This window comes from Lactuca sativa, chromosome 1, assembly GCF_002870075.4.
Source record: "Lactuca sativa cultivar Salinas chromosome 1, Lsat_Salinas_v11, whole genome shotgun sequence".
In the NCBI taxonomy this organism is placed as follows: Eukaryota; Viridiplantae; Streptophyta; class Magnoliopsida; order Asterales; family Asteraceae; genus Lactuca; species Lactuca sativa.
The window spans coordinates 85,308,305-85,322,843 of NC_056623.2; the positions used below are offsets into that span (position 1 = coordinate 85,308,305).

A 14,539-nucleotide genomic window follows, 5' to 3' on the forward strand; every position below is an offset into this window, starting at 1 on the left:
TAATGAAATTTACAAGGTATGTTGTGTCGCTGTATTGTCAAAAACGACAAATTCTAAAATATGTTGATTAAAATTTATATTTTATCTTAAACAAATGGTAGTCTTAGATATTTAAAAGTTCAATTAATAGTGATTTTGAACAACTGGTAACATCAATTTCTCAAACAAGACTTAATCCCTAAATGTTTGTGCAAATAACATATTTTTCAACTTTTAATAGTAAGTCAAACAGAGCTTATAAATTTAGATGTTTTTTTTAACAATTTTATTATTATTTTACTTATATAATTTAGAATAAATTTTTATTTATTCATTTTTGTTACAATAAAAAGACATACAAAATAGATCATATGCCTCCATACATTTTCTCAAACAAGACTTAATCCTTAAATCTTTGTGCAAATAACATATTTTTCAACTTTTAGTAGTAAGTTAAATAGAGCTTATAAATTTAGATGTTTCATTTTAACAATTTTATTATTATTTTACTTATATAATTTAGAATAAATTTTTATTTATTCATTTTTGTTACAATAAAAAGACATACAAAATAGGTCATATGCCTGGTTACATTTTCGCCTTTTACGGTTTTACTCTATAATTATGCCAGTTTAAGAGTACTTTATAAAATTTCAATTTGGCTTTAAGAAAAAGTAAATAATATTAATTATAAGATAAGATATAATATTTTTTGATATTTTAACAAAAACGGTTTTTATAATATAATATTCATTACTTTTCCTTATTGCAGATATAACCTTAACCGACTCAGATTTGTAAGAACCGATTATAGCCGTCCGATCAAACAAATAAATCAAAACCGTCTATATCATCATTTATCTGCCTATATAAATCAACCACGGGCATTCTTCGCCTCCACATAAACGCTACCTTTTGCGATTCCCAAAACGAGAACTAAACATCGCAACACAAAATTCTTGATATTCATAAAATCAAATCGTCTATTCTGTGGCTGAAAACCATTAATCTTAACCCTGTTTGTGTTAGATCGGACAGATAATCGTGAATATCGAGAATCAATCTTGTTTTCTGATAGGTTTAGGGTTTGTTGATTTTCATTTTGGTCTGGTATGTGATGTTTGATCAGTAATTTAGCTACAATTGTGTTTGAATCGCGATTATTTTTCATTTACTTATTTTATTGTTTAGCGATCTCGAAATTAGGAGCCTTAGGGTTTTGAATTTGTTGTAGTTTTCTTTTCGATCTGTTTGGAATCATCGTTTGAATTTGAAAGAGGTTATCGATTTGTTGATACCAACTTGTTCTCGGAGGCTTATAGACTGATTTCAGTTAGCAGTCCTGATGAACGATCAGTCTCAGATGATGAATCAATCGAAAATGGCGAATCAGTCGCAGATGATGAGTATCGGACAGCCGTTGCCGCCTGTGATGAGTCAGCCACAGCAGGTAATGAATAACCAGAACCCTCAGATGTTTGTGAACCAATTGATGAATCCTTCGCAAATGATGGTGAATCAATCGTTGAACCACCGTGGTGGTGGTGGTGGCTATGGAATGTGGCCTCCGCCACAAGTGGATCAACTCAAGTTCCAAAACCTTAACATGAAGCCTTCTGGACTTCCTTCTTCTTCATTGAAGTCTATGGGACCAAGAAACAACAAGAATTGGAAAGGGAAGAAAGGAAATGACAAATGGATGAATAACAACAACAACCGGAAGGAATTACCGGTGATGGGCGGAGGTGGTAGTCTTATCAACAACACCGGCGGCGGTGGGGCTGGATATAACCCCCCTACGCTTAACGAACTACAACAACAGAATCGTTTGAAAGCTAGAAGATACTTCCCGAAGAAGAAGTTCAATCATAACGGCAGATCCGCTCCTTTTGCTCCAAGAAACACCACATCGTTTCTAATCCGCGCCAAAAAAGCCGGCGGCATTACATCTCTGGTATCACCATGTCCGGTAACACCTGCTGTTCTACCTACTCCGATTTTCTCTCCATCCAGAGAAGTTTTAGTAGACATGGCGAAAGAAGAGTGGGGTGTTGATGGGTATGGATCAATGAAAGGGTTAATCAGACTTAGATCAAATGAAGCCGAAGCACCTGAAGAAGATGAAGAAGATGAAGGTGGGTCAAGTGAGAGTGACGTTGAAGAACATGTTGAGGTAGAAAGGAGACTGGATCATGACTTGAGCAGGTTTGAAATGATTTACCCAAACTACAATGGCGCTGATCATAGTAGTTATCTTTTGGAAAACAGAGTTGATGATCAAGATACACATATAGCTCAACTGGAAGAAGAGAACCTGATACTGAAGGAAAGATTGTTCTTGATGGAAAGGGAGTTTGATGATTTGAGGATGAGATTGCAGTGTTTGGAGAGACAAGGTAGGGGAGCTGAAAGACTTATTGAAGAGGTTGTGGAGAATGATTCTGAAAATGAAAGTGAAAGCAGGGGGTATGGAAGATCAATGGAGGATAACAATGAAAGAAGTCAATGTTCAGAGGATAATAACAATGGAGATAATAATAATAATAATACTGAATTAAAGCAATCAGATAGCATTGAAAAGGGTGTTCAGACAATCGAAGATGTAAAGGAAAACGATGACAAGAAGAATGAAGTGTTGGAAGAAAATGGTAAAGAAGAAGTTGTAAAGGAGGAAGAAAGAGTTGCAGATATGGTATTATGAGGTAAGAAATCATAGAAATATAAATTCCTGTGTTAATATGGAATCTGTTCTTCTGTCAAGTTTCTTCATCAATCCAAGTTATTATCCATATTTGCAAAACATGACAGAAGCTTGAAGTCTTTTTTTTTTTTTTTTTGGAGTTTTAGGTGAAAATAGGGTACTTATGTTGTTGAAGCAGTTGATGTAAACATTTGGCCTGATGTTTTTAAATAATATTGTCGTTCATGATTTCTTTTATAAAAGGAAGGTAATGTTTTTTTAATGATGTCTTATACTCTTTAGTTTTTGATTTGGTTAGTTTTGGGAAAAATGGCATCTCGACAAACTGGTATGTAACGCAAGTTTTTGAGACCTCAAAAATCTTGTTTCCAATTCTGAAAGTGATAAAATATTTGAATTTTGAAATGTTGTGTGAAAATATATTCCGAATAACATTATGATAGTGAAATGTGATAAAACTAAGGATTCACGCAGATGGATGGAAACCTCAGGATATTTTGGATATTATGTTTAATGGGAAATAATATATATTTTATTAAATTATTGTGTATTCGAATGTTTGTAGAACTCGGAAAGTAGTTTATAATGATATAAAAGAAGATATTTTACAGCTATGCAAAGAGACACAGTTTAAAACTAACGTATATTATTATAATTATAGTCTTAAAATTAAGACATATTTATATAATGATATTATTAAGTTTGATAAAATTAAAACAGATGTCAAAAATATTTCTAGATTTATAAAATATTATGTAATTAAGTTATAGAAAACTAGATTAAACATGCTGAATTATTTTTGAGATTCATTTTTTATCATATATATATATATATATATATATATATATATATATATATATATATATATATATATATATATATATATATATATATATTAAAATTTATAATTTTTTTTTTATCTTTTTATATAGACATCCATATCCATATATAAAAACATTTTTTTTTTTTGAAAAACTCATTTCATTTTGTTGTTTTTTTAATGTTTATATATATTTCTTATTGAAATAAAATAAATATATCAAAATTTATATTTTTGATACCCTTGAAATAGCTTACTCATATAGAAAAAAAATTAGTTTTTTCTTTTCCACTTTACAAGTCAAATTTGAATTTATACCGCAATTAATTTTGTTTTTAGTATTCTTAATGCGAATCTGACTTGTTTATTTAATATTTTGATCATTCAAAAATTAATTTAATAAAATTAAATATGAATCGAAATATATTTTTTGTAATTTTATAATATTTTAATGTTTTAATTAATCATAAATTAGTTTTGTAAAATTTACAAAATGAATGTATGCACACATTGAATCTTAAGTACATGCAAATTTGAAGTTTAATATGTCCATGAAAAATCATTATTATAGAAAAAACATAATTAAAAAGATATGTACAAATGAAGTTCCGGTTTGAAGTTGATAAAAAGCAGAGATTTTTAAGGCCACCACTCACCGAAAATCGCAAAACCACATAAGAAAATCATGGTTATTTTGATAACTTTTAAAATTTTGGGTATTCTGAGGAAACACCTAAGCAAATTTGGATATTATAATAAAATTCTCTAAAAATTATGATAGAAAATAGACTAAACTGCTTAAACTAGTTGTAAAGGTAAAAAAAAAAGAGAAAAAGGCACTCTATAACGATTTAAAGAAAAACAAATTTTCCACCTAAAATATTTTATATCTAATATATATAAGATTAAGACAAATTTATACTTGTATAGATAAAATTAAAACGTCTCAATTATATATCTAAATTTATATCAAGCATTGCATAAAAAATAAAAGCATGATATAAAATCTGAACAAACAGTTAAAATTAATTATAATAATAAAAAATTAATACTAAGAAAATGAAAATATATTTACTGTTCATCCTTGCCAAATAACAGACCGAGACAAATTTTTTAACATTATGTAAATAAAATAAAACAGTCTCAAAAATATATTGAATTTATACCGAATTGGCAAGATTTTGGGAGGAGACTAACATTTGCAATGATAATAAGGAGCCCTTTTAGAATTGTCACATACTTTTTTTTGTCATCTTTTAATTAAAACCCGTAATATTTGAAACCGTAATATTTGAAACCCGTAATGTTTAAACTTGAAATCTTTCATATGCGATGTCCAAGCTTTTTGTTGATGAGCCACCTATAATAGGGTTAATCCACCTATAAGGGAAGGCGGAGTCGTAACGGGTTCAAGGAGTAGAGGGAGGAGAGCAAGAGAGGGGTGTTGCAGTTTGAGGAACCCGCTCGAGGTTGAAACCAAAGCAAAAATTTAGAGAAGACGGTTTAGGAGGCATCCGGTTTGGGCGGGTTCGACTCCCTCCACAGTGGGTTCGGCGGGAGGAGAGAAACGACTCCGTCCTCCCTAATAGGGTTAATGACATAGGAGGGTAATAAGATTTTAAATTTGTCCACATTAGGCCTTTAAGATATTTTTTGTACATATTACACCAACATGGTTGTTACACCCGTTTAAATGTTGTCCCTTTAAACGTTAAATGGGCGACATTTAAACGGTTATAACAAACATGTTGGTGTCATATGTAAAAAGATGACCTTAATGACTTAATGTGGACAAATTTGAAACCTTATTACTCTCCTAAGTCATTAACCCTTCTAAAAGAGATTAGAGATACAAGATTTGTCGGGGATACTCCGTTACTTGTCGGGGATACTTATTTACTTTGATCTTGACTCCGCCACTGGCTACTATCTGAAATTTTTATAATGACATAAAAGGACATTTAAAAAAAATGTTTTCTATAATTAATTAAGGGGTATATTTGTAAAATTTTTAAAAAACTTGTCTAAATAGCTTTTTAAAACGCTAGTTTATAAGCTACTTTTTCGCTTGTCAAACATGACAACTTAAAAAAGATCGAAATATAAGCTAGCTGTGGCGATTACGACTTTGATTATTATTAGTTTATTTATTTATTTTTGTGAAAATGACAAAAAATTGTTATGTAACCATTCAATTGAAACCGTTGGTTGTGATGAACGGACGGCTAAAATAAAAAGACGAATTAATGAAACCATCTAACTAGATACTAATATAAATTGTAAAAAAGTTAGATGAAATGATAAAAATATTAAAAATAACGCCCTAATGTGGACAAAATTAAAACCTTATTATTTTCTTTAAACAATTATAACAACCATTATGTGAACAAAATTAAAGCTTTATTACTCTCTTTTAACGGTTATAACAACCATGTTGGTGTAATATGTATAAAAAAGACCTTAGGGACCTAATGTGAACAAAAGTAAAACCTTATTAGCCTCCTAGGTCATTAACCCCCTATAATATAATAAAAATTACGTTGTGGTGACTTGGTAAGGCATGTGGAAGATATGGTGGATAACCTATTGACCCATGTTCAAATCCTGGCACCACTCAGCCTTTGTGGCCATGGAGGTTCGCCTGCAGTGACTCCAGGGCATGAGGCAAAGCTTTATGTTTGCAGCGGGGGATTAGTCGGTGCACGAAAGCTGGCCCGAAAACCATCGTTAGGGAAGTTCCCTTTCCAAAAAAAATTACAATTGAAAATCCGAATAAATGACTTAAATTAAGAGGAAAATGACAATAATAGACATTTTCTAAAGTTTTTCTACAAAATAGCGACTAATGACCATAAAAACCATAATTTTTGCGAAAATCTAATTGGCCTACGACTTTTTTTTTTGATATTTTTGTAGGTCATTATTTGTGAAAATCTAGGTAGCCTGTGATTTTTCCAAATTAGAAAATAAAGAAATAACTTTTTCAGTCCAAGATCTACGAAAATCTAGATGTCATGCACTTTTATTTTTTGAGATTTTTTTCAGGACACCCTTATAATTGAAAGAACCAAGATAATTTGATGATTGTTATAAACTTCGTATGTGAAAATCTCAAGATTACCTTAGAAAATCACGGCTATTTTGGTCATTTTTGGATATTTTGTGGTTATGGTTATTTTCTTTTAAATTAATTATACTAGAAAAACTAATATTAACAAGATAATATTTTTATTATATTTTTGTCAAATTGTTATTGGAACGTTGAATGTTGTACCTCGATATTTCAAATCACATTTTGTTAAATTAACTTATAGCATAGTACTATCTAATGTGACATGATGTTTCACAAAATTCATCATACACAACAACAAAAAATGGGGCCAAGTTGGGAACCCTTACAACACTTCCAAGTCGAATTTGGTTGATAACATTCTTTAGAATATGATCTTCGGTAATAACCCACTTAGGATCCATTTTTGATCGAAGGAAATAAGTGTCTTAAGGTACATGTTTAGAGAAACTGTACATATGATTCAGAGAGTTGTGCTTTATGTACATCAATAATGGAAGCATGCTATGACAAAAGGGGATTGTATTAATATAGTATTTTCATAGGGCATAACGTAAACTACGAGGTAGATGAGATAACATATGCAATTAATGCAACCAAATAAAAACTGCAAGGTAGATGAGATAACATATGTAATAACAAATGAAATAATAATAAGTTATCTGTAAATGTATCGTAGCACAAAATAATCCCAATATAAAATCTCCATCATATGAATGTAGAGTATACACGTTTCAAGCTGTAAATGTTATCCTCAATTCCTCATTGGGCACATAAACATTAACATCCATCAATTGGCATCTATATATAATGCATATATCCTTACATGCATATTGCATACTTTGCAGTTTTGTAATTTTTTTCCTAATATTATTTTGCATCAATTAACTTACCTTAGGAATGATATTATTTTGCATCAATAGAGTAGTTGTTGCTCCCATCAATGTAAGATACATGTAGAGTTTTTGTTTATTCTCCAAAAGAGTATTAAATACTTCAAGATATATAAAACTATATAGCATTAATGTAGGATATACTAATAATTTGTAGCTGTGGATCTACTACTGATTAGTAGTTGTTGATCAATTAGTTAGCTAATGATATAATCTATCTTCAATTTTAGTAAATAGATACAAAATCAGTATCTACTATAAAGGGAGATTGACTGCAAAATTCTTTACTTGCTATTTCTCTATAATTATTTTATTTGTTAGCTCCCTCCTAGTTTAATAAAATTAAGCTGTTTAAAGAAAAAAGGACATTGTCCCTTCACTATTCGGTTTGTCGTATACTCGTATGCAGTATCAAACTAGTCCCAACACAACTTTGGAGGTTTTTTTTTTTAATAAGGTTTGAAAAGTAGGTGAAGTTATGGTATGTTCTTCAACCAATTACAAAACTTGATGTAAACATTTGGCCTGATATTTTTAAATAATGTCTTTCATGATTTCTTTTATTTTAGGAAAACTTATTTTTTCAAAGTAAATTAAACGGCTGGTTCTTATGGTTAAGGGTTATTTACGAATTTGGTGTTTGGTTCTTAACCTCTTTTTTATTTATTTATTTTTTTAAAAATTATTATTATTATTTTTAATAATTTGGACAGTTCCTATGATAAGGTTTTGTTGCTTCTATGGTCATTCCCAAACATAAAATGACAATTTTATCCTTAATTATTTTTGTTTTATTATTAAATAAATTAAATTATTAATATATTGTTGGAAAAATGACCCACCTCACCCCAATTCTCTTACAGTTTCTGTCACCATCTCTGGTCACCATCTTCGGTAACAAATCCAATTCCCAGCACCTGCTCCGCTCATCATCTCCAATTATAGATCCAATACCACTTAAAATCAATCAAAACTCAAGACAAAGCTACCTAATATTCAACAAAGTCATAAATTAAATCCAAAACCAAAATAAAACCTGAAAATCAAATCTAAAATAAAAATGGAATCTACGACGCAAATCCAAAAATCCAAAATCGAAAGATGCAATTGAAACTAAAATCCAGTTGACTCCCAAATCCCTAAAGCGTCCCCCTTTCGTAGGTAGCAGGCGAACAACCCTCTGATGGCGAGTGGTTGAATGGTTTCCGACGTCGATGTGCCACACATGACTAACGGAACTCTCTAATCTCGTGGAAATCGAAACCTTGACCCCTCTGTTGGTTTATCAGTTTGTCATTAGAAAACTCACAAATAACCAAACCCTAGCCTATCATTCCTCTCTTTTTCTCACCGAAAACATCTCTAGAAAACTCGTCGGTTTCCTCTCATCTTATCCCTCTCTTTTCTTGCCGGAACCCTAGCCGACGCCTTGTTTGAGTTGTGGTTCGATTTCTCAAAATCAATTTGCACTCTAAAGCTTATATACAAGATCAATTTTTTGAAAATCGATTTTCACAGGTGGGTGAAATGATTTTCGAACAGTTCGTCGAAATCATATGTGACATCCCAAAAATCACGGCCAGAAAAGATCGATTTCATTTATGCTTTTTAAAAATAATTTCAGAGTACATCCTTTTGATTTAAAAGAGTTGCGAAATTTGTTCCCAAAACAAAATATGATAAAATAATATTTATCAAAGCATTTCATCAAGAGATGCATTTTCATTATATAATCAAAACTCGGGATGTCATGTTCCGATACAGACCATAAAGCATAAACGATAACATTACAAGTCATTCAACAAATATATACATATACAGTCTTGTAAACAAAACAACTCGATGATTCATCAATCTTACGCCCTTGCGCCACTTCCTGTAATACAAATAAAACTGAGTGGGTCAGGCTTGGGAGCCTGGTGAGCATATAGGGTTTTCAACCCAAAATAAATAAATTATATTTAATTTCACCAACCAATCACTATCCCGATTACCCATTCCCGTTATCCTCACTTTACGTCCCTAAAACAACATCTATAAATAAATAAATTATATTTATACGAAGTCAGATTTGGGCGTTCTATATATATTAGGAAACCTCGTTTCAACTACTACCACATTATCCAAAGATAACGAGTTTATTTTACACTTAAATTTTGACGCTCATTTTATTCTTAATTAATCCAATCCCATAATTAAGCAATTAAGCACGAAACACATAATACACAAATAATACACTTCTATTATTTAAAAACAGGTTACAATGGTTAACTTAGACTATTACATTGCTAAAAATGGCAAGCCCAGAAACACAGACGTTACATCATAAGAAGGCACCATATTCATGGGATTTCTAAAACAATGTCGGTCGTTGTTGTGGTGAAGAAACATTGTCGGTGGTGCATTACCAGAAGTAGTCGCCAATGATAACACTTTGTGGATCGATGACGACAAGATTAGGGAAGTGGGGGGATGAAGGCAACAAATGAAACACAAGTCTCTTGATGTTTTTATAAGTGTATTTGAATTTTGATTTGATTTTTTATATTGTTTAATTTATTTAAAAATAATTGGAATAATAAAAATGAATTAACAAAATAAAAATAGTCTTGAAAGCAAAATAGTTATTTTATGTCTAAGAACGACCATAGACACAACGAAAACATGCTATTAGGACTATCTAAGTTTAAAAAAATCATGAACCAAATAATACAAATTATTCGAAATTATAGAGACTACCGATGTAATTTTTTTTCATGTAGTTGGTTTTGTTCTTCATATATCAACAAAGTTGGATTTTTATTTATCTATTTATTTATACATATAATATACAATTGCCTTTCATATTAAAGAAAGATTTTGATATTAAAGTTTTAAGTTTGTCAAAATACGTGTGTTTTATTCATGTGAAGATTTTTTGTTCATTAATTAATGCTTAAAGTTTATAATTTTTTTTTATTTTTCTGTATTTTGCTTTTGATATTTTTATTTTCAGGGACAAAACCGATAAAACTTGACAAATTTAAAGATTCTCATGTCAAATTTGGAAATATATTTAGGTTAAAAACATAAAAGATTATAATAAGAAATTTGAAAAAGATTTTTTTTTAATAAATTTGAAAAACTTAGACCATTCACATCGCAGCCTTTCAATTGGTTTTGCAATGCAGCTGTTTCATATTTCATGCCACATACCTTTACTTCTTGCTATATTTGCAAGCCTTGCAAACACATAATGCTCCATATTTAATAATATTTAATTACATTATCTATTTTAATGAATTTAATATTAAATGGCACACTTGTTTTGTTTGCAACACTTTGAAGATGATGCTTAATTAGCATTGCAACAATGGATTGCAAGAGCACTGATGTGGGTGCTCTTACTTAAGGTAAAAATATAAAAAATTTATAATAAAAAAAAATAATTTTTTTTTGAAAAACTTTGAACATTAGCAATCAGAGAATCATATCATAAAAACAAAAATAATATAATTTCAACCAATAAAAATATTTCAAAATTTAATTAGGATATTTATATAATAAAATGAAGTGTCTTTTTAGCCAACTCCTTAAAAAACTGTCTTTAATATTAAAAGTCCTATTAAAAAGGACACACTACTCATATCCATTCGTAAACATCAAATTTATAATTTTCTTCAATTATCTTTAGACATATACATCTAATCATTTATATTTATGATTTATATATTGTAGCTATTGTTTACTGATAACAAAATAAAGTTGAAAAGGTAACAATGATAATTGTCTTAAGGGTTGTGCTTTTCAACAAGAAACTCAAATTAAAAAATAGAGTAAATTATACGAATGGTTCCTATGGTTTGGGGTAATTTGAACGTTTAGTCTCTAACTTATTTTTTTAACTTGGAAGATCCATGTAGTTTGTTTTTGTTGCGTGTTTGGTCTTTGTCTTACCTAAAAAGACTATTTTGTCATTGATTTCTTAATTTATTTAAATAAGATGGGGTAGGTAAGTAAGGTAATGTGAGATGGAAATGGGATTGGAGGTGTGTTTATTTTAATAAATTAAAAAATCAGGGCAAAATAGTTTTTTTATGTAAGACAGGGACCAAGTCCACAACAAAAACAAACAGTAAGGACCTTTTAAGTTAAAAAAATAAGTTAGGGACCAAACGTACAAATTACCCCAAACCATAGGGACCATTCGTGTAATTTACTCTAAAAAATATTTCGTTTGACGTAAAAATTTTAAAATTTTATTTTAGAATAAAAAGTTTCTAACATGAATTCTATTTCAAATAGTGTTTTGTGTCTATTATAACAAATTATTTGATTGTTTTTGTAAAATTACATATCTTTTAGTAAGTGGCTTTTTATATAACTTTGTATATTTCAAATGTAATTTTACATATTTAAAAAAGTTATAGTTATTTTATCCAAACATTCTACTCAAATAAAACTCACACCCTCCAACCCAAAATAAAATTATAGATTCTAGCTATTTTTGCTAAAAATATCCATTAATTTTTAGAATTTTCAAAAATGAATAATAATATTTACAAGTAACATATGTAATCAATCAATAATATTTTTCTTTAGAAAAATGAATATATTATAACTTACATTAGAAACATCAGATCGAGCGGTAAACTTTTTTTAACTTTCAAATCAACCAATTAATTTGGGAATATTTAATCCAATTAAACTATTCAAATTGTATATGTCGACTTATTTAACCCTAACCATCATCCACATGGTTCAATATTGGCCTATTTGTCTGTTTTGTGGGCTTTTACATGATCACATGATGGTTGTACTGATTATTTTATATTTAGTAAACAATGTTTATTTTTGGTATAAAACATGCATTATGCAATGTCTTTAGTGACAGGCAAAACATGTCTCTCTTCAAATATGCAATTTGCTGTTACATACATTACCATTTATTATTAAAAAAATAAAAGTACAATTTGGTAAATGATCAAATCATTGTTGGTCAATTCATACTTTAAGAAAATTAAAAAAAATAATAATTGAACTTTTGAATGATTACTTTAAAGTGCATGTTCCAAATAACATTATGTTAATATCACATCGTATATGCTTTTGGGGTCACTTTTGCTACATACATTTCTTGTTGTTGTGTAGCTGGTAATTAACGTGTTAAAAATTCAAACTTCAATGTATATGTTTCTAATAAGATACATGACATTGTGTTGTTTGATTTGATATGATTTCTTTGCACTATCATTTTGACGTTATATCTAGCTAGTAATGAGAATTGTCTTGTGGAATGAGATTAGATTTGGATTATTTGCTAAGATTAAACATTCATTGCTTGAATATTTTGTTTAAAATGTCTCAAAACGAGTCATATTACCTTAGTAATTAAGAACAAGACAAAAAAAATTGAATTTTAAGACAAAGATATCTAAATAGTAATTGGGGAGGGTTTTAGGTGACGTTGTGATATTAATTGGGGGTCAGTTTTGCACTTAATGCTCTCAAACAAGCTATGCACACTTGATGTAAACATTTGACCTAATGTTTTTAAATAAAGTTGGCTTTAATAATTCTTATTCTCTCGTTCTGAAAACAAAGATTTGGTTATTTTATATGTTTGAATAATTTGATTTGGTTGGTTTTGGTCTAATATAACAACAAAGCAGTCAAATTAATGCCCTTGGTTGGTTAGCCTCAGATTTTGATTTTGTATATTTAAATTTACAAATAAAATATGTTTTTTGATTGGCCAAAGAAAATATATATCTAACTAGATATGTTCAAAAAGTGACTATTCCTATCCATTCATGACCATATATTACTAATTTTCCGGTTAGCATATACAAATGCTTCCAATTATTAAAGTTCAAAAGTTCAAAGATAGGCGTCTAACCACTTATACTTATTAATCCCATTATCATCTAATCACGTCCAAAGAGCTTCTACCCCAACAATAGCAATATCAGATGTTGTTTTCCCTCGATCTCATTCAAATCTCATCATGAATATAGATAAAATTAGGTGTTAGTTTAAGAGTAGATTAGATAATTTATCAGTTCATAAATAATATAAACAAAAGAAGAAAAAGTTGCCAAGGGCAAGGGTTTTTAAGACTTAGAGAACTCTTATCCTTGACCTTGCATGGGAAAGTGTGTTAATTTGACATTATAAATAGATCTTTTTATATGAATGTAATTCTATACAGAAAATGCATACCGATGGTTATTAATAAAATCTCTCTCTAGAACGCCCGTGGATGCAACTCTATTCATCTGATCGAGTAATTTCCTTGTGTTCTTTACTTTTCGACGTATCTTTAATTTACCGTGTTTATTTATTTATCTATCTTTAATCCTAACAAAGCGACCCCCTTGACAATATATTTCATTGTGTTCGAGATTCAACTCGTCTTATTAAAGTGTGCACTCTGCACCATTGATTTTGCATTAGATCACACTTTGATCTCATTTGGCACTCATGTAGATTCCAATTACACCAAAATGATATGTGCCATTAAAATCATGAGCAAGATAAATGAAATAAGTTAATTCTCACAAGATACAATGGGGAAGGCAATAAACGATATAGGTAACATTGAGTCAAAGAAGGAAAGCAATGACAACATTGAAGTATTAGGAGGACATGGTATGAGGTAAGAAATCTTAAAAATCCAAATTCTTGTGTTTATATACGGACCAAACTTTCAGATTTCATGATGAAGCCAAGTTATTATCTAAATATGAGAATCGCTTATACATGTCTCCCGACAGAAGTACAAACCTTGTAGGACTTATTTTGCTTTAAATTTCCTTTGTTTTTAGGTTTGAAAAGTGGGTGGAGGGAGCACGAAGTGGGTTTTAGCTTTTTAGGTGAAGTTACTTATGGTACTAGTTGGAGATCTATATTGCACTTAATGTTCTTGAACCAACTTTGTAAACATATATTTGGCCTAATGTTTTTAAATAGTATTGTATTTAATGTTTTCTTTTATCTCGTTTTTGAGGAGAACAAAGTTTTGGTTATCTTATACGTTATATATAGAAGGACATGAGGAGGATGTTAGGGTCGGATTTTGATTTTGATTTTTTTTT

The 14,539-nt window shown here is 29.7% G+C and overlaps 1 protein-coding gene across 1 annotated transcript; it reads left to right on the plus strand.

Moving 5' to 3' along the window:
• The first annotated feature begins 873 nt into the window (after positions 1-873).
• On the plus strand, positions 874-2,942 carry LOC111887847 (uncharacterized). Its single transcript, XM_023883988.3, has one exon. The coding sequence runs from the start codon at positions 1,325-1,327 to the stop codon at positions 2,678-2,680; it is 1,356 nt and encodes a 451-aa protein (XP_023739756.1). The 5' UTR covers positions 874-1,324; the 3' UTR covers positions 2,681-2,942.
• Positions 2,943-14,539: the final 11,597 nt, after the last annotated feature.

What these genes read in the sequence shown, in the direction of transcription:
- LOC111887847 (XM_023883988.3), top strand. Translation starts at nt 1,325, where the DNA reads ATGAACGATCAGTCTCAGATGATGAATCAATCGAAAATGGCGAATCAG.